The 21,411-nt window shown below is 55.0% G+C and overlaps 1 protein-coding gene across 1 annotated transcript in view; it reads left to right on the top strand.

Annotated features, from left to right (window-relative positions):
- LOC116957933 (phospholipid-transporting ATPase IF-like) overlaps positions 1–18,935 on the top strand; it is a 130,386-nt gene extending 111,451 nt beyond the window's left edge. The window contains exons 22-29 of the mRNA XM_076054704.1: positions 1,223–1,282; positions 4,858–4,985; positions 6,814–6,955; positions 7,770–7,835; positions 11,849–11,952; positions 15,848–16,013; positions 16,722–16,787; positions 18,810–18,935. Coding sequence (XP_075910819.1) covers positions 1,223–1,282; positions 4,858–4,985; positions 6,814–6,955; positions 7,770–7,835; positions 11,849–11,952; positions 15,848–16,013; positions 16,722–16,787; positions 18,810–18,836 — 759 coding nt within the window. The 3' untranslated portion in view covers positions 18,837–18,935. The remainder of the gene's footprint in view (positions 1–1,222; positions 1,283–4,857; positions 4,986–6,813; positions 6,956–7,769; positions 7,836–11,848; positions 11,953–15,847; positions 16,014–16,721; positions 16,788–18,809) is intronic.
- The last annotated feature ends 2,476 nt before the right edge of the window (positions 18,936–21,411 follow it).

The following is a 21,411-nucleotide window of genomic DNA, read 5'->3' as shown; positions in this document are numbered from 1 at the left end:
TCCACTACTACTACCACTACTACCACCACTACCACTTCTACCACTACTACTACCACTACTACCACTACCACCACTACTACCACTACTACTACCACTACTAAAACTACCACTACTACTACCACTACTAAAACTACCACTACTACTACTACCACTACTACTACTACCACTACTACTACTACCACCACTACTACTACCACTACTACTACCTCTACTACTACCACTATTTCCACTACTACTACCACTACCACCACTACTACTACTACCACTACAACTACCACTACTACTACCACCACTACTACTACTACCACTTCTACCACGTGGTTGTCCTTGTGTCTGTACACACTCACCGTGTCTCCATGTCTCCCTGTCTCCGTGTGTCTGTCTCCCTGTGTCTCACGCACGCCGTGTCTCTGTATCCCTCTCTCCTTCTCCCTGTCTCCGTGTGTCTCCGTGTCTCTGCGTGTCTCTGTGTCTCTGTCTCCGTGTGTCTCCACGTGTCTCTGTGTCTCTGTCTCCCTCTCTCCTTCTCCCTGTCTCCGTGTGTCTCCATGTCTCCGCGTGTCTCTCTGTCTCTGTCCCCGTGTGTCTCCGCGTGTCTCTGACGTATGCGGCGTGTCTCTGTGTCTCTGTCTCCGTGTGTCTCCGTGTCTCTGACGTGTGCCGTGTGTCTCTGTGTCTCTGTCTCCGTGTGTCTCCGTGTGTCTCTGACGTGTGCTGCGTGTCTCTGTGTCTCTGTCTCCGTGTGTCTCCGTGTCTCTGACGTGTGCCGTGTGTCTCTGTCTCCGTGTCTCCACGTGTCTCTGCGTCTCTGTCTCCGTGTGTCTCCGTGTGTCTCTGACATATGCGGCGTGTCTCTGTGTCTCTGTCTCCGTGTCTCCGCGTGTCTCTGTGTCTCTGTCTCCGCGTGTCTGACGCGGGCCGTGTGTCTTTGTGTCTCCGTGTGTCTCTGTGTCTCTGTCTCCGCGTGTCTGACGCGTGCCATGTGTCTCTGTGTCTCTGACTCCGTGTGTCTCTGTGTCTCTGTGTCTCTGTCTCCGCGTGTCTGACGCGTGCCGTGTGTCTCTGTGTCTTTGTCTCCGTGCGTCTCCGTGTCCCCGTGTGTCTCTGTGTCTCTGTCTCCGCGTGTCTGACGCGTGCCGTGTGTCTCTGTGTCTCTGTCTCCGTGTGTCTCCGCGTGTCTCTGTGTCTCTGTCTCCGTGTCTCCGCGTGTCTCCGCCCACAGAACGTCTGCTTCATCGCTCCACAATTCTTCTACCAATTCCACTGCGGCTTCTCCCAGCAGGTCAGCTGTGTGTACTGTACTGTACCTGTGTGTACTGTACCTGTGTGTACTGTACCTGTGTGTGTACCTGTGTGTGTGTGTGTACCTGTGTGTGTGTGTGTACCTGTGTGTGTGTGTACCTGTGTGTGTGTGTACCTGTCAAACAACAGGGTGTGGCTCTTCTTTTGAACAAAAGAATGAAGGGGGCGTGGGAGCGTGGCGGTGAGGTGTGGGAAGCTGTAAGCCCCAGGCTATTTTGGGCTCGCCTTCCCATCAACCGGAGGCGAGGAGTGGTGGTCGTGGTTACTTATTCCCCCACCGCAGACGAACATCCGTGGAGGGATGGAGGCAAAGCCAATGAGTCAGATGCCTTCTATGACCTCCTATCACAGGTGCTGGCTAAAGTGGCCCCTCGGGATAGAGTCATCTTGTTGGGTGACTTCAATGCCCGAGTTGGTCATGATGCTGGCACCTGGTCTGGAGTGATTGGAGGGCATGGGCCAGATCAGCTCAATAACAACGGTAGGAGGCTGCTAGATTTTTGTGCAGCCCATGGGCTTGTAATTACCAACACGCTGTTCCGGCATCGGCGCAACCACACAAGATCATGGATGCATGCCGGGTCCAAGCAAGAACATCTGCTGGACTACATAGTGACGGACCAGCGGATGCGAGCCCATGTCCTTGACACCAGGACCTAACGTGGAGCTGATCTGCCCTCTGACCATCGACTAGTCATCTGTAAGATGCGCCTGCCATTCTTCCATTCCGGTGGTGGGTGTACACCCAGGACCCCATTCCAACCTAAAGTGGCCTGGTCTCTGATGAAAGTTGCAAGCGAGAATTTCATCATCACTTGCGGCTGGGGTTGGCATTGTTGGTAAATGGGTGAGGTTTAGGACTGTGACTCATGCAGCTGCAATGGCTGCTTTGGGTATGCGGTCCAGACCTCCCCAGAGACCCTGGCTGACAGAGGAGGTGTTCAGGATGGTTGAGAAAAAGCGACAGGCCCACTGTCATCGGCTACAGAATCCCACGTCAGAGAAAGAGGAGGCTTACCGCAGCTTTCGCTCGGAGGTTCGGAGAGCCGTGAGGCGCTGCAAGGATGGGTGGTGGTCGCGGGTTGCTGAGGAGATGGAGTCTGCCTCAGTGGCCCGCGATCACAAATCTCTATTTAACTCCATCAAAAAAGTAACCTGCAGCGCTACACCTATTACCATCATTAGGGGAAAAAACCGTGATCCAATCTCCGACCCCCAGGAACAGGTTTGCAGATTTGCTGAGCATTTCTGTGAGGTCCTGGGGGAGGGAAAATCCCTCAACCAGGAAAACATCGTGGCACAAAGTGAGGATGACCCTGCTGAGGCTGCGGTGCCTCAAATATTGGAAGAAGTCACCCCCTGTGAGTGGCTGGCTGAGGTGCCATCTGTTGAGGAAGTACTGAAGGCGATCCGGAGTCTGAGACCAGGTAAAGGCAGCGGGCAGAGATGATCTCCCAAGCGAAATGCTGAAGGAGGGTGGCGTTTGTGCACAGACATCATAACAACAGTCTGGACCACTGGACGGGTTCCGCAGGATTGGAAGGATTCCCTGGTGGTCCCCCTCTTTAAGAAGGGGGACCGCACAGACTGTAACAACTACAGGGGCATCTCACTCCTCAGTGTGCCGGGAAAGGTCCTGGCAAGGATTATTCAGCATCGCCTTGCCAGGCACGCTGAGGAGAGGCTTGCGGAGCCCCAATGCGGTTTCAGGATGGGGCGGTCCTGCACAGATGCCATATTTTCTGTCCGTCTGCTACAGCAGAGGTGTAGGGAATTCCAACAAGACCTACATCTCTGCTTTATTGACCTGGTCAAGGCCTATGATACCATCAGTAGGCCTGGGCTCTGGGTTGTTCTTCGTGCTTTTGGAGTACCTGACCCTCTGCTCACGATCATTAAGGACCTTCATGATGGTGAGCGGGCCCGGGTAAAACTACGTGGCCGGGAGTCAGAGCCATTCCCTGTACACCTTGGGGTGCGACAGGGATATCCTCTGGCTCCCACATTATTTAACATCTATTTTGACCACGTAGTTCGTGAAGCTTTCAATAGCTGTACCGGGGGAATCTCCATATGGTACAGATATAATGGGAGGCTGATCGATGCCCGGGTGCGATCAAGGGATGGCTCCCTATTGCTCAACCACGTTATGTATGCTGATGATTTGGTAATAGCTGCTCAGTCAGAGGAGGAGTTGGAGACGCTGCTGCTGAGACTGGAGCGTGCCACTAAGAGGTGGGGCCTTACCATCAGCCCCACCAAAACTAATCACCTGCCTGGGTATTTTGTACCATCGGACACTCCACCCCCACAACTCCCGATCGGTGATGGGGCAGTTGTGGAGAGAGTGGAGAGTTTCCCATACCTGGGCAGTGTGCTTATGACTGGCTCCAGTTTAACAGCAGAGGTCTCACTCGGAATCAGTCGAGCGGCAATATCTTTTCATCGGTTGCGTAACGCTGTGTGGAAGCTACCTGGTCTGTCGCTGCGCACTAAGCTTCAGGTCTTCTCGGCCACGGTCATTCCCTCCCTTCTCTACGCTTGCGAAACGTGGACCCCCCTAATGGAACATCTTCGCCGGTTAGAAACATTTAGGCTGGCCTGCCTACGATCCATCCTGGGTTTAACCAGACTGGATTGTGTGAGGAGCTCAAAAATCCTTGAAAGATCTGGGCAAGGTCCCATCGGTGAGCTCCTCCGGCGGGCAAGGCTGCGATGGCTGGGTCATGTAGCCCGCATGCCCAGCCACCGCATGCCGAAACAGCTTTTCTTCGGCCGGATTGAGGGGGCAAAGCGGGCGCGGCACGGGCTAGAGAAGAGATGGAGTGATGTGGTACAGGAGGACGTGGAGCTGAGTGGACTTGCCGATGACTGGTACCAGCGGTGTCAAGATCGGCCTCTGTGGAGGAGGCTCGTGAAGGACGCTACTGGGCAGTTGGAGGTAGTCGCCCTCCAACAACAACGGAGGGCGGAGGAGCGACGCTCACAACAACGAGCGGAGCGCCGGGTGGCTAAAGCACAGCAGGTTGGCACAGTAGGGGGCACAGGTGGTGCATCAGCCAGTCATCTCAGTCAGTCGACCCGTGGCACCTGGGTCTGCCCCGTGACCTCCTGCCAGCGGGCATTCGACACTTCACGTGGCCTCAGGGTGCACATAGCCTGGCACAAGCGTCGTGGTGACGTCACCGCCACTTAGTGGCGAATGGCGGTTGTTGTTGTTGTTGTACCTGTGTGTTTGTACCTGTGTGTGTGTGGGGAGCGGTAGTGTAGCGGTTAGCGCTACGCTGCGCTATGAACCTGGCGACCCGGGTTCGATTCCCGCTCACGGCCAACACCGGTGACGATTATCTGAACCGGTTCTGGGCCTCCCCTAGGTCGACTCAGCCTAAAATGAGTACCCGGTGCGGTGTGTAAACATCGCCACTGGGGAAGACAAAGGTGGTCGGGCGTGGTGCTGGTAACGACCCACCCCCTTCATAGGTGCTCGCTAACAGCTCTTGCCCCTACAGTCTGTTAAGGCTACACGGGGGATCTTTATCTTTGTGTGTTGCACAGACGCTGTACACGAGCGCCTACTTGGCCATGTACAACATCTGCTTCACCTCGCTGCCTATTTTGGTGTACGGCCTCATGGAGCAAAACCTTCCCCTCGACGTGCTGGAGGCAAATCCCCTCACCTACCGGTACGCGCCTAGCCACTCACCTACCCACTCACCTACCCACTCACCTACACACTCACCTACACACTCACTCACCTACACAGTCACCTACACACTCACTCACCTACACACTCACCTACCAACTCACTCACCTACACACTCACCTACACACTCACTCACCTACACACTCACCTACACACTCACCTACCCACTCACTCGCCTACACACTCGCCTACCCACTCACTCACCCACTCACCTACACACTCACCTACCCACTCACCTACCCACTCACTCACCTACACACTCACCTACAATCTCACCTACCAACTCACCTACCCACTCACTTACACACTCACCTACACACTCACTCACCTACACACTCACCTACACACTCACCTACCCACTCACCTACACACTCACCTACCCACTCACCTACCCACTCACTCACCTACACACTCACCTACACACTCCCCTACACACTCGCCTACCCACACTTGCCTACACACTCACCTACACACTCACCTACCCACTCACTCACCTACACACTCACCGACACACTCACCTACCCACTCACTCACCTACACACTCACCTACACACTCACCTACACACTCACTCACCTACACACTCACCTACACACTCACCTACCCACTCACCTACACACTCACCTACCCACTCACCTACCCATTCATTCACCTACACACTCACCTACACACTCACCTACACACTCACTCACCTACACACTCACCTACACACTCACTCACCTACACACTCACCTACCCACTCACTCACCTACACACTCACCTACACACTCACCTACCCACTCACCTACCCACTCACTCGCTTACACACTCACCTACACACTCACTCACCTACACACTCACCTACCCACTCACCTACCCACTCACTCACCCACTCACCTACACACTCACCTACCCACTCACCTACCCACTCACTCACCCACTCACCTACACACTCACCTACCCACTCACCTACCCACTCACTCACCTACACACTCACCTACAATCTCACCTACCCACTCACCTACCCACTCACTTACACACTCACCTACACACTCACTCACCTACACACTCACCTACACACTCACCTACCCACTCACCTACACACTCACCTACCCACTCACCTACCCACTCACTCACCTACACACTCACCTACACACTCCCCTACACACTCGCCTACCCACTCACGCACCTACACACTCGCCTACACACTCACCTACACACTCACCTACCCACTCACTCACCTACCCACTCACCTACCCACTCACCTACACACTCACCTACCCACTCACCTACACACTCACCTACACACTCACTCACCTACACACTCACCTACACACTCACCTACCCACTCACCTACACACTCACCTACCCACTCACCTACCCATTCATTCACCTACACACTCACCTACACACTCACCTACACACTCACTCACCTACACACTCACCTACACACTCACTCACCTACACAATGACGATGGCGGGGACGGTGATGATGGTGATGATGGTGGTGACGGTGATGATGATGGTGGTGGTGGTGATGGTGATGGTGGTGATGATGATGGTGACGATGGTGGTGATGATGATGGTGACGATGGCGGCGACGGTGATGATGATGACGATGATGATGGTGACGACGGTGATGATGACGGTGATGATGATGATGGTGACGATGATGATGATGGTGACGACGGTGATGATGATGATAGTGACGATGGTGACGATGATGATAGTGATGACGATGATGGTGGTGATGGTGATGATGATGATGATGATGACGGTGACGATGATGACGGTGACGGTGGCGGTGACGATGGCGGTGACGGTGTTGCAGGGACATTGCCCGTAACCGCCTGCTGGCACCGCGTGCCTTCCTGCGCTGGACGCTGCTGGGCGTGCTGCACGCCACGGCCCTCTTCCTGGGGCCCTTCCTGCTGCTCTTCCTGCCACAGAGCGCCACGCTCGCCAGCGGAGAGGTCCTCATCCTCCTCATCCTCCTCGTCATCCTTCTCGTCATCCTCCTTGGAGTCGTGCTCGTCATCGTCGTCGTCGTCGTCGTCACGGCCATCATCGTCGCCATCGTCATCGTCATCATCATTGTCATAATCATCGCCATCATCGCCATCATCATCATCATTGTCATCATCATCATTGTCATCATCATCATCATCGCCATCATCTTCATCATTATCATCATCATCATCATTGCCATCATCATCATCATCATTGCCATCGTCATCATCATTGTCATCATCATTGTCATCATCATCTCCATCATCATCATCATTGTCATCATCATCGCCATCATCATTGTCATCATCATCGCCGTCATCATTGCCATCATCATCATCAACATTGCCATCATCATCATTGCCATCATCATCATTGTCATCATCATCATTGTCATCATCATCATCATCATCGCCATCATCATCATCATCACCATCGTCATCGTCATCATCATCGTCATCATCACCATCATCATCGTCATCATCACCGTAACCGGCATGCTGCTGCTGCCGCTTGCCAGCGCCATTCGCCCCAATGGCCTCTTGGGATACATCAATGGCGGCTTCACTTGGGGGTCACCTCGCGTGGACATCAATGGCACGGGTCGCTTGCACGGGTCGCTCAAACTTATTGACGCGGCCAACGAGCAAAGAGCCGGTGGCGGTGGTGGTGGTGGTGGTGGCGGCGGTGGCGGTGGTGGTGGCAGTGGCGGTGGTGGCGGTGGTGGTGGTGGTGGGCGTGGAGATCAACGCCACCATTCTGCTCTTTGCGTTCGCACAGATCCAGGGCCAGTGGAGCTTCGGGACGCTGGTCTTCACCACCATGGTCATCTCCGTCAACATCAAGGTGAGCCGCCCGCCCGCCCGCCACTCACTGCCTCAGAGACTCACGCAGAGACCCACAGACTCGCACAGAGACCGACAGACTTACATAGAGACCGACAGACTCGCACAAACACCGACAGACTCACACAGAGACCCACAGACTCACACAGAGAGCCACAGACTCACACAGAGAGCCACAGACTCACACAGAGACCCACAGACTCACACAGAGACCCACAGACTCACACAGAGACCCACAGACTCACGCAGAGACCCACAGACTCACACAGAGACCCACAGACTCACACAGAGAGCACCACAGACTCACACAGAGACCCACAGACTCACACAGAGACCCACAGACTCACACAGAGACCCACAGACTCACACAGAGAGCCACAGACTCACACAGAGAGCCACAGACTCACACAGAGACCCACAGACTCACACAGAGACCCACAGACTCACACAGAGACCCACAGACTCACACAGAGACCCACAGACTCACACAGAGAGCACCACAGACTCGCACAGAGACCCACAGACTCACACAGAGACCCACAGACTCACGCAGAGACCCACAGACTCACACAGAGACCCACAGACTCACGCAGAGACCCACGGACTCGCACAGAGACCCACAGACTCACCCAGAGACCCACAGACTCACACAGAGACCCACAGACTCACACAGAGTCCCACAGACTCACGCAGAGACCCACAGACTCACACAGAGACCCACAGACTCACGCAGAGACCCACAGACTCACACAGAGACTCACAGACTCACACAGAGACCCACAGACTCACGCAGAGACCCACAGACTCACACAGAGACCCACAGACTCACACAGAGACCCACAGACTCACACAGAGACCCACAGACTCACACAGAGACCCACAGACTCACACAGAGACCCACAGACTTAGGCAAAGACCCACAGACTCACACAGAGACCCACAAACTTACACAGAGACACGTTGTGTAGGAGTTTCCTGATGATGGTGGTGGCGATTGTGATGGTGGCTATGATGATGATGGTGGTGGTGATGGTGATGACGATGGTGGTGATGACGATGGTGGTGATGACGATGATGACGATGATGATGGCGATGGTGGTGATGACGATGGTAATAGTGGTGATGGTGACTGTGATGATGGTGATGGTGACTGTGATGATGGTGATGATGGTGATGGTGGTGATGGTGACTGTGATGATGGTGATGGCCATGGTGGTGATGACGATGGTAATGGTGGTGATGGTGGTGATGGTGACTGTGATGATGGTAATGGTGGTGATGGTGGTGATGGTGACTGTGATGATGGTGATGGTGGTGATGACGATGACGATGGTGATGGTGACTGTGATGATGGTGATGGTGACTGTGACGATGGCGATGGTGGTGATGGTGGTGATGGCGATGATGGTGACTGTGATGATGGTGATTGTGGTGATGACGATGGTAATGGTGGTGATGGTGGTGATGGTGGTGATGGTGGTGATGGTGACTGTGATGATGGTGATGGTGGTGATGGTGCCTGTGATGACGATGGTAATGGTGGTGATGGTGACTGTGATGATGGTGATGGTGGTGATGACGATGGTAATGGTGATGGTGGTGATGGTGACTGTGATGATGGTGATGGTGGTCATGGTGACTGTGATGATGGTGATGGTGGTGATGGTGGTGATGGTGACTGTGACGATGGTGATGGTGGTGATGGTGGTGATGGTGACTGTGATGATGGTGATGGTGGTGATGATGGTGATGGTGGTGATGGTGGTGATGGTGACTGTGATGATGGTGATGATGGTGATGGTGGTGATGGCGGTGATGGTGACTGTGATGGTGGTGATGGTGACTGTGATGATGGCGATGGTGGTGATGGTGGTGATGATGGTGACTCTGATGATGGTGATGATGGTGACGATGGTAATAGTGGTAATGGTGGTGATGGTGACTGTGATGGTGACTGTGATGATAGTGATGGTGGTGATGGTGGTGATGATGGTGACTCTGATGATGGTGATGATGGTGATGGTGGTGATGATGGTGACGATGGTAATGGTGGTGATGGTGGTGATGGTGACTGTGATGATGGTGATGGTGGTGATGGTGATGGTGGTGATGACGATGACGATGGTGATGGTGACTGTGATGATGGCGATGGTGGTGATGGTGGTGATGATGGTGACTGTGATGATGGTGATGATGGTGATGGTGGTGATGATGGTGACGATGGTAATGGTGGTGATGGTGGTGATGGTGACTGTGATGATGGTGATGGTGGTGATGACGATGGTGATGGTGACTGTGATGATGGTGATGGTGACTGTGACGATGGCGATGGTGGTGATGGTGGTGATGGTGACTGTGATGATGGCGATGGTGGTGATGGTGGTGATGATGGTGACTGTGATGATGGTGGTGATGATGGTGACGATGGTAATGGTGGTGATGGTGGTGATGGTGACTGTGATGATGGTGATGATGGTGATGGTGGTGATGATGGTGACGATGGTAATGGTGGTGATGGTGGTGACTGTGATGATGGTGATGGTGGTGATGACGATGACGATGGTGATGTGGACTGTGATGATGGTGATGGTGACTGTGACGATGGCGATGGTGGTGATGGCGATGATGGTGACTGTGATGATGGTGATGGTGGTGATGACGATGGTTATGGTGGTGATGGTGGCGATGGTGACTGTGATGATGGTGATGGTGGTGATGGCGGTGATGGTGACTGTGATGGTGGTGATGGTGGTGATGGTGGTGATGGTGACTGTGATGATGGCGATGGTGGTGATGGTGGTGATGATGGTGATGATGGTGGTGATGATGGTGACGATGGTAATGGTGGTAATGGTGGTGATGGTGGTGATGGTGACTGTGATGATGGTGATGGTGGTGATGGTGGTGATGATGGTGACTCTGATGATGGTGATGATGGTGATGGTGGTGATGATGATGGTGACGATGGTAATGGTGGTGATGGTGGTGATGGTGACTGTGATGATGGTGATGGTGGTGATGACGATGACGATGGTGATGGTGACTGTGATGATGGTGATGGTGACTGTGACGATGGCGGTGATGGTGGTGATGGTGACTGTGATGGTGACTGTGATGATGGCGATGGTGGTGATGGTGGTGATGATGGTGACTGTGATGATGGTGGTGATGATGGTGACGATGGTAATGGTGGTGATGGTGGTGATGGTGGTGATGGTGACTGTGATGATGGTGATGGTGGTGATGGTGACTGTGATGATGGCGATGGTGGTGATGGTGGTGATGATGGTAACTGTGATGATGGTGGTGATGATGGTGACGATGGTAATGGTGGTGATGGTGGTGATGGTGACTGTGATGATGGTAATGGTGGTGATGGTGACTGTGATGATGGTGATGGTGGTGATGGTGACTGTGATGATGATGGTGATGGTGGTGATGGTGACTGTGATGATGGTAATGGTGGTGATGGTGATGATGGTGATGGTGGTGATGGTGACTGTGATGATGGTAATGGTGGTGATGGTGGTGACGGTGGTGATGGTGGTAATGGTGGTGATGGTTACTGTGATGGTGGTGGTGATGGTGGTGATGGTGACTGTGATGATGGCAATGGTGGTGATGGTGGTGACGATAGTAATGGTGGTGATGGTGACTGTGATGATGGTGGTGATGACGATGGTGGTGACGATGATGACGGTGATGGCGGTGATGACGATGGTAATGGTGGTGATGGTGGTGATGGCGGTGATGATGATGATGATGGTGACTGTGATGATGGTAATGGTGGTGATGGTGGTGATGACGATGGTGACTGTGGTGACTGTGATGATGACGGTGATGATGGTGATGACGATGGTGGTGACGATGATGGCGGTGATGACGATGATGACGGTGATGGTGGTGATGGTGGTGACTGTGGTGACTGTGATGATGACGATGATGATGGTGATGACGATGATGACGGTGATAGCGGTGATGACGATGACTCGCCCGACCCTCCACACCACGCAGCTTGCGCTGGACACTCACCACTGGACGTGGCTGAGCCACGTTGCCATGTGGGGCTCGCTCGGATTCTACCTCGTCTTCTCCACACTCTTCGGATCTGCCCTCTGGTGGGTGGGAGGAGTCACCTGGGGGGGTCACCTGGGGGGGTCACCTGGGGGTCACGAGGGGTCACCTGGGGGGTCACGAGGGGTCACCTGGGGGGGTCACGAGGGGGTCACCTGGGGGGGTCACGAGGGGGTCACCTGGGGGAGTCACCTGGGGGAGTCACGAGGGGTCACCTGGGGGGGTCACCTGGGGGGGTCACGAGGGGGTCACCTGGGGGGTCACGAGGGGTCACCTGTGGGGGTCACGAGGGGGTCACCTGGGGGGGTCACGAGGGGGTCACCTGGGGGTCACGTGGGGGTCACCTGGGGGGTCACCTGGGGGAGTCACGAGGGGTCACCTAGAGGGGTCACCTGGGGGAGTCACCTGGGGGAGTCACGAGGGGTCACCTGGGGGGGTCACCTGGGGGGGTCACGAGGGGGTCACCTGGGCGGTCACGAGGGGTCACCTGTGGGGGTCACGAGGGGTCACCTGGGGGGGTCACGAGGGGGTCACCTGGGGGTCACGTGGGGGTCACCTGGGGGGTCACCTGGGGGAGTCACGAGGGGTCACCTAGAGGGGTCACCTGGGGGAGTCACCTGGGGGGGTCACCTGGGGGGTCACCTGGGGGAGTCACCTGGGGGGGTCACGAGGGAGTCACCTGGGGGAGTCACCTGGGTGGGTCACGAGGGGGTCACCTGGGGGGTCACCTGGGGGGTCACCTGGGGGAGTCACCTGGGGGGGTCACGAGGGAGTCACCTGGGGGGGTCACGAGGGAGTCACCTGGGAGGTCACGAGGGGTCACCTGGGGAGGTCACCTGGGGGGTCACCTGGAGGGGTCACCTGGGGGACAACTGGTGTTTACTGCTTGTGCTGGTAAAGTGTGATCAAACACAGACTAGGAAAGGCACTGGACAGAGATGATCTCCCAAGCGAAATGCTGAGGGAGGGTGGCGTTTGTGCACAGACTGCCCTACGTGACATCACTGGACGGGTTCCGCAGGATTGGAAGGATGCCCTGGTGGTCCCCCTCTTTCAGAAGGGGGACCGCACAGACCTTAAAAACTACAGGGGCATCTCATTCCTCAGTGTACCGGGAAAGGTCCTGGCAAGGATTATTCAACATCGCCTTGCCAGGCACGCTGAGGAGAGGCTTGCGGAGCCCCAATGCGGTTTCAGGAAAGGGCGGTCCTGCACGGATGCCATATTTTCTGTCCGTCTGCTACAGCAGAGGTGTAGGGAATTCCAGCAAGACCTACATCTCTGCTTTATTGACCTGGTCAAGGCCTATGATACCATCAGTAGGCCTGAGCTGTGGGTTATTCTTCGTGCTTTTGGAGTCCCTGACCCTCTGCTCACGATCATTAAGGACCTTAATGATTGTGAGCGGGCCCGGGTAAAACTACGTAGCCGGGAGTCGGAGCCATTCCCTGTTCACCTTGGGGTGCGACAGGGATGTCCTCTGGCTCCCACATTATTTAACATCTATTTTGACCACGTAGTTCGTGAAGCCTTCGATGGCTGTACCAGAGGAATTTCCATCTGGAACAGATACAATGAGAGGCTGATCGATGCCCGGGTGCGGTCAAGGGATGGCTCCCTATTGCTCAACCACGTTATGTATGCAGACGACCTGGTAATTGCAGCTCAGAGGAGGAGTTGCAGGTCTCACTCCGAATCAGTCGAGTGGCATTATCTTTCCATCAGTTGATTAACGCGTGTGGAAGCTACCTGGTCTGTCGCTCCGCACGAAGCTTCAGGTCATTCCCTCCCTTCTCTACGCTTGCAAAACGTGGACCCCCCTAATGGAACATCTTTGCCGGTTAGAAACATTAAGGCTGGCCTGCCTACGATCCATCCTGGGTTTAACCAGGCTGGATTGTGTGAGGAGCTCACAAATCCTCGAAAGATGTGGACAAAGTCCCATCGGTGAGCTCCTCCGGCAGGCAAGGCTGCGTTGGCTGGGTCATGTAGCCCGCATGCCCAGCCACCGCATGCCTAAACAGCTTTTGTTCGGCTGGATCGAGGGGGCTCAACGGGCGCGGCACGGGCTAGAGAAGAGATGGAGTGATGTGGTACAGGAGGCACAGGCTAGAGAAGAGATGGAGTGATGTGGTACAGGAGGACGTGGAGCTGAGTGGACTTGCCGATGACTGGTACCAGCGGTGTCAAGATCGGCCTCTGTGGAGGAGGCTCATGAAGGACGCTGCTGGGTAGTTGGAGGCAGTCGCCCTCCAAAAACAACGGAGGGCGGAGGAGCAACGCTCACAACAACGAGCGGAGCGCCGGGTGGCTAAAGCACAGCAGGTTGGCACAGTAGGGGGCACAGGTGGTGCATTGTCCACTCGTCTCAGTCAGTCGACCCGTGGCACCTGGGTCTGCCCCGTGACCCCCTGCCAGCGGGCGTTCGACACTTCACGTGGCCTCAAGGTGCACATGGCCTGGCACAAGCTTCGTGGTGACGTCACCGTCACTTAGTGGCAAATGGCGGTTGTTGTTGTTGTTGTGTACCTGTGTGTGCGTGTGTATGTGTCTGTGTGTGGTGTGTAGCGGTTAGCGCTACGCTGCGCTATGAACCTGGCGACCCGGGTTCGATTCCCGCTCACGGCCAACACCGGTGACGATTATCTGAACCGGTCCCGGGCCTCCCCTAGGTCGACTCAGCCTCAAATGAGTACCTGGTGCGGTGTGTAAACATCGCCACTGGGGAGACAAAGGCGGTCGGGCGTGGTGCTGGCCACCCACCCCCTCGTGTACCGTTCCGGCCTTCATAGGTGCTGCTCGCTAACAGCACTTGCCCCTAGTCTGTTAAGGCTATATGGGGGATCTTTGTTTTTTGTGTGTCTGTGTGTGTGTGTGTGTCTGTGTGTGTGTCTGTGTGTGTGTGTCTGTGTGTGTGTGTCTGTGTGTGTGTCTGTGTGTGTCTCTGTGTGTCTGTGTGTGTGTGTGTCTGTGTGTCTGTGTGTGTGTCTGTGTGTGTGTCTGTGTGTGTGTGTCTGTGTGTGTGTCTGTGTGTGTGTCTGTGTGTGTGTCTGTGTGTGTGTGTCTGTGTGTGTGTGTGTCTGTGTGTGTGTCTGTGTGTGTGTGTCTGTGTGTGTGTCTGTGTGTGTGTCTGTGTGTGTCTGTGTGTGTGTGTCTGTGTGTGTGTCTGTGTGTGTGTCTGTGTGTGTGTGTGTCTGTGTGTGTGTGTCTGTGTGTGTGTCTGTGTGTGTGTCTGTCTGTGTGTGTGTCTGTGTGTGTGTCTGTGTGTGTGTCTGTGTGTGTGTGTCTGTGTGTGTGTGTCTGTGTGTGTGTGTGTGTCTGTGTGTGTGTCTGTGTGTGTGTGTGTGTCTGTGTGTGTGTCTGTGTGTGTGTGTGTGTGTCTGTGTGTGTGTGTCTGTGTGTGTGTGGGGAGCGGTAGTGTAGCGGTTAGCGCGCTGCGCTATGAACCTGGCGACCCGGGTTCGATTCCCGCTCACGGCCAACACCAGTGACGATTATCTGAACCGGTCCCGGGCCTCCCCTAGGTCGACTCAGCCTCAAATGAGTAGCCGGTGCGGTGTGTAAACATTGCCACTGGGGAGACAAAGGCGGTCGGGCGTGGTGCTGGCCACCCACCCCCTCGTGTACCGTTACGGCCTTCATAGGTGCTCGCTAACAGCACTTGCCCCTACAGTCTGTTAAGGCTATACGGGGGATCTTTGTCTTTGTTGTTTTTGTGTGTCTGTGTGTGTGTGTGTCTGTATGTGTGTGTGTGTCTGTGTGTGTGTGTCTGTGTGTGTGTGTCTGTGTGTGTGTGTCTGTGTGTGTGTGTCTGTGTGTGTGTCTGTGTGTGTGTGTCTGTATGTCTGTGTGTGTGTCTGTGTGTGTGTGTGTCTCTGTGTGTGTCTCTGTGTGTGTGTGTCTGTGTGTCTGTGTGTGTGTGTCTGTGTGTGTGTGCAGGCCTCTGCTGCGTCACCAGGACATGGTGGGCGTGGTGCGTGTGGCGCTGTCGGCAGCTCCCTGCTGCCTCGCCACCGCGGTGGTCGCCACGCTGGTGGCCGTGCCGGACCTCTTCCTGCACGCGCACGCACGGAGCACGCGGCCCAGCCTCACGCACGCGCTGCAGGTGACCTCACGCGCACACAAAGACAGAGATCCCCCGTGTAGCCTCTAACAGACTGCAGGGGCAAGTGCTGTAAGTAGCAGCAGCACCTGTGAAGGTAGACACAGACAAAGGTCCCCCGTGTAGCCTCTAACAGACTCTAGGGGCAAGTGCTGTTCGTAGCAGCAGCACCTGTGAAGGTAGACACAGACAAAGGTCCCCCGTGTAGCCTCTTACAGACTGTAGGGGCAAGTGCTGTGAGTAGCGAGTAGCAGCAGCACCTGTGAAGGTAGACACAGACAAAGGTCCCCCGTGTAGCCTCTAACAGGCTGCAGGGGCAAGTGTTGTGAGTAGCGAGTAGCAGCAGCACCTGTGAAGGTAGACACAGACAAAGGTCCCCCGTGTAGCCTCTAACAGGCTGTAGGGGCAAGTGCTGTTAGCGAGCACCTGTGAAGGCCGGTAACGGTACACGAGGGGGGTGGGTGGCCAGCACCACGCCCGACCGCCTTTGTCTCCCCAGTGGCGATGTTTACACACCGCACCAGGTGCTCATTTGAGGCTGAGTCGACCTAGGGGAGGCCCGGGACCGGTTTAGATAATCGTCACTGGGTGCTGGCCGTGAGCGGGAATCGAACCCGTGTCGCCAGGTTTAAGGCGCAGCGTAGCGCTAACCACTGGACCACCGCTCCCCCCCCCCCCCCCTCTTGTGGTGCCCCCCCCCCCCCCCCCCAGATGGCGGAGAGGAAGAAGCGGAAGAGGGAGCCGTACGGGGCAAACGGCACGGCCCGGCACTCCGAGGTGGGGGCCCCTCCCCCATCCCACCTCAACCCCCCCCCCCTCCTCCCCCCCCAACCCCCCTCGTCCCCCTTCCCTCCCCCCCTTCTCCAACCCCCCCTCGTCCCCCCCCCTCGTCCCCCCTCTTTCCTACCCCCTCCCCCCCTTCTGCAACCCCCGTCCTCCCCCTCCCTCGTCCCCCCTCCCTCCTTGCCCTCCCCCCCTCCCCCCGTGACCATCCCCCCCCCCCCCCCCCCCACTGAGAGCTGTCTCGTGGCGAGCGCTGCCGCCTGGTTTATCTCCTCGCCCCTCCCCCTCGCTCCTCCCCCCAACCCCCTCGCCCCTCCCCCCTCCTCCCCCTCGCCCCTCCCCCCCTCCTCCCTCCTCCCTCGCTCCTCCCCCCTCCTCCCCCCCTCGCCCCTCCCCCTCGCTCCTCCCCCCTCCTCCCATCCTCCCCCCTCGCTCCCTCGCACCCGGCCGGGTGGTGGAGGGCCTCCGTCGGGGTGACGGTGTTGATGTTGTTGATGTTGTTGTTGATGTTGTTGTTGTTGATGTTGTTGTTGATGTTGTTGATGTTGATGTTGTTGATGTTGATGCTGTTGATGATGTTGTTGATGTTGTTGATGTTGTTGTTGATGTTGTTGATGTTGTTTTTGTTGTTTTTTGTTGTTGATGTTGTTGTTGTTGATGTTGTTGATGTTGTTTTTTGTTGTTGATGTTGTTTTTGTTGTTGATGTTGTTGTTGTTTTTGTTGTTAATGTTGGTGATGATGTTGTTGATGTTGTTTTTGTTGTGGATGTTGTTTTTGTTGTTGATGTTGTTTTTGATGTTGATGTTGTTGATGTTGTTTTTGTTGTTGATGTTGTTTTTGTGGTTGATGTTGTTGATGTTGTTGATGTTGTTTTTGATGTTGATGTTGTTTTTGTTGTTGATGTTGTTTTTGTTGTTGATGTTGTTTTTGTGGTTGATGTTGTTGATGTTGTTTTTGTTGTTGATGTTGTTTTTGTTGTTGATGTTGTTGATGTTGTTTTTGTTGTTGATGTTTTTGTGGTTGATGTTGTTGATGTTGTTGTTGATGTTGTTGATGTTGTTTTTTGTTGTTTTTGTTGTTGATGTTGTTGATGTTGTTTTTGTTGATGTTGTTGATGTTGTTGATGTTGTTGATGATGTTGTTGTTGATGTTGTTGATGTTGTTGTTGATGTTGTTGATGTTGTTTTTGTTGTTGATGTTGTTGATGTTGTTGTTGATGTTGTTGTTGATGCTGTTGATGTTGATGCTGTTGATGATGTTGTTGATGTTGTTGATGTTGTTTTTGATGTTGATGTTGTTGATGTTGTTTTTGTTGTTGATGTTGTTTTTGTTGTTGATGTTGTTTTTGTGGTTGATGTTGTTGATGTTGTTGTTGATGTTGTTGATGTTGATGTTGTTGATGTTGATGTTATTGATGTTGTTGTTTTTGTTGATGTTGTTGATGTTGTTGATGTTTTTGTTGTTGATGTTGTTTTTGTTGTTGATGTTGTTTTTGTGGTTGATGTTGTTGATGTTGTTGATGTTGTTTTTGTTGATGTTGTTTTTGTTGATGTTGTTGATGTTGATGTTGTTGATGATGTTGTTGTTGATGTTGTTGGTGTTGATGTTGTTGTTGATGTTTTTGATGTTGTTTTTGTTGTTGATGTTGTTGATGTTGTTTTTGTGGTTGATGTTGTTGATATTGTTGTTGATGTTGTTTTTGTTGTTTTTGTTGTTGATGTTGTTGATGTTGTTTTTGTTGTTGATGTTGTTGATGTTGTTTTTCTTGTTGATGTTGTTGATGTTGTTTTTGTTGTTGATGTTGTTTTTGTTGATGTTTTTGTTGTTGATGTTGTTTTTGTTGTTGATGTTGGTGATGTTGTTGATGTTGTTTTTGTTGTTGATGTTGTCGCTGTTGTTGGTGCTGTTAATATTTTTGGTGTTGTTGTTTATGTTGTTGGTGGTGCTGTTGTTGATGTTTTTGGTGTTGATAGTGTCGGTGTTGTTGATGTTGTTTTTCATGTTGTTTATTGCAGGCATTGGAGATGACCTACCCACTTTAATCACCCCACACGCACCCCACACGCACCACACACGCGTCACACACGCACCACACACGCACCACACACGCACCACACACGCGTCACACACGCACCACACACGCACCACACACGCGTCACACACGCACCACACACGCACCACACACGCACCACACACGCGTCACACACGCACCACACACGCACCACACACGCGTCACACACGCACCCCACACGCGTCACACACGCGTCACACACGCGTCACACACGCACCACACACGCCTCACACACGCGTCACACACGCACCCCACACGCGTCACACACGCGTCACACACGCACCACACACGCACCACACACGCGTCACACACGCGTCACACACGCACCACACACGCGTCACACACGCGTCACACACGCGTCACACACGCACCACACACGCGTCACACACGCGTCACACACGCACCACACACGCGTCACACACGCGTCACACACGCGTCACACACGCACCACACACGCGTCACACACGTACCACACACGTACCACACACGCACCACACACGCACCACACACGCACCACACACGCACCCCACACGCACCCCACACGCACCCCACACGCGTCACACACGCGTCACACACGCACCACACACGCACCACACACGCGTCACACACGCACCACACACGTGTCACACACGCGTCACACACGCACCACACACGCACCACACACGCACCACACACGCGTCACACACGCACCACACACGCGTCACACACGCGTCACACACGCACCACACACGCACCACACACGCACCACACACGCACCACACACGCGTCACACACGCACCCCACACGCACCCCACACGCGTCACACACGCGTCACACACGCGTCACACACGCGTCACACACGCACCACACACGCACCACACACGCACCACACACGCACCCCACACGCGTCACACATGCACCCCACACGCACCACATACGCACCACACACGCGTCACACACGCGTCAAACACGCACCACACACGCACCACACACGTGTCACACACGCACCCCACACGCACCACACACGTGTCACACACGCACCACACACGTGTCACACACGCGCCACACACGCACCACACACACGTCACACACGCGTCACACACGTACCACACACGCACCCCACACGCGTCACACACGCACCCCACACGCGTCACACACGGGTCACACACGCACCACACACGCACCACACACGCACCCCACACGCGTCACACACGCACCACACACGCGTCACACACGCACCACACACACACCACACACGCACCACACACGCACCACACACGCACCACACACGCACCACACACGCGTCACACACACAGACAAAGGCCCCGCGCGTCAGGGCAAGTGTGGGTTGGCGAGCAGCGCCTGGAAGCCCGGCGTGACGCGCCCACACAGCGCCAGTGCCAACATCACCAAGCACCCAGGCTGGGCTGGTGCCAGCACCCAGGCTGGGCTGGTACCAACACCCACACTGGGCTGGTACCAGTACCCACACTGGGCTGGTGCCAGTACCCACACTGGGCTGGTGCCAGCACCCAGGCTGGGCTGGTACCAACACCCACACTGGGCTGGTACCAACACCCACACTGGGCTGGTGCCAGTACCCACACTGGGCTGGTACCAACACCCACACTGGGCTGGTACCAACACCCACACTGGGCTGGTGCCAACACCCAGGCTGGGCTGGTACCAACACCCACACTGGGCTGGTACCAACACCCACACTGGGCTGGTGCCAACACCCAGGCTGGGCTGGTACCAACACCCACACTGGGCTGGTACCAGCACCCAGGCTGGGCTGGTACCAGCACCCACACAGGGCTGGTGCCAGCACCCAGGCTGGGCTGGTACCAACACCCACACTGGGCTGGTGCCATCACCCACACTGGGCTGGTACCAGCACCCAGGCTGGGCTGGTACCAGCACCCACACTGGGCTGGTACCAGCACCCAGGCTGGGCTGGTACCAACACCCAGGCTGGGCTGGTGCCAGCACCCAGGCTGGGCTGGTGCCATCACCCACACGAGGCTGGGCTGGTGCCATCACCCACACGAGGCTGGTACCAGCACCCACACTGGGCTGGTACCAGCACCCACACTGGGCTGGTACCAACACCCAGGCTGGGCTGGTGCCATCACCCACACGAGGCTGGGCTGGTGCCATCACCCACACTGGGCTGGTACCAGCACCCAGGCTGGGCTGGTACTAGCACCCACACTGGGCTGGTACCAACACCCAGGCTGGGCTGGTGCCATCACCCACACTGGGCTGGTACCAACACCCAGGCTGGGCTGGTACCAGCACCCAGGCTGGGCTGGTGCCATCACCCACACGAGGCTGGTACCAGCACCCAGGCTGGGCTGGTACCAGCACCCAGGCTGGGCTGGTGCCAGTCAGAGGTATCACAGCTTGTCATAGCCGGCGTAACTCTGTTGGTGCAGCTGCTCTGGCTAGGCGTGTCTCTAAGTATAAATATATAAATATATAAATGATCCTCGTGGCGGTATACCGGGGTCTAGCAACTAGTGCAGAATAGCGGAGGCAATTTTAATATTTTATTTCAGGTGACA

The sequence above is a fragment of the Petromyzon marinus genome, chromosome 67 (genome assembly GCF_048934315.1).
Source record: "Petromyzon marinus isolate PM22_M1 ecotype Great Lakes invasive population chromosome 67, UKy_Petmar_22M1.pri1.0, whole genome shotgun sequence".
NCBI lineage: Eukaryota > Metazoa > Chordata > Hyperoartia > Petromyzontiformes > Petromyzontidae > Petromyzon > Petromyzon marinus.
This window is presented reverse-complemented; position numbering and strand designations above follow the sequence as displayed.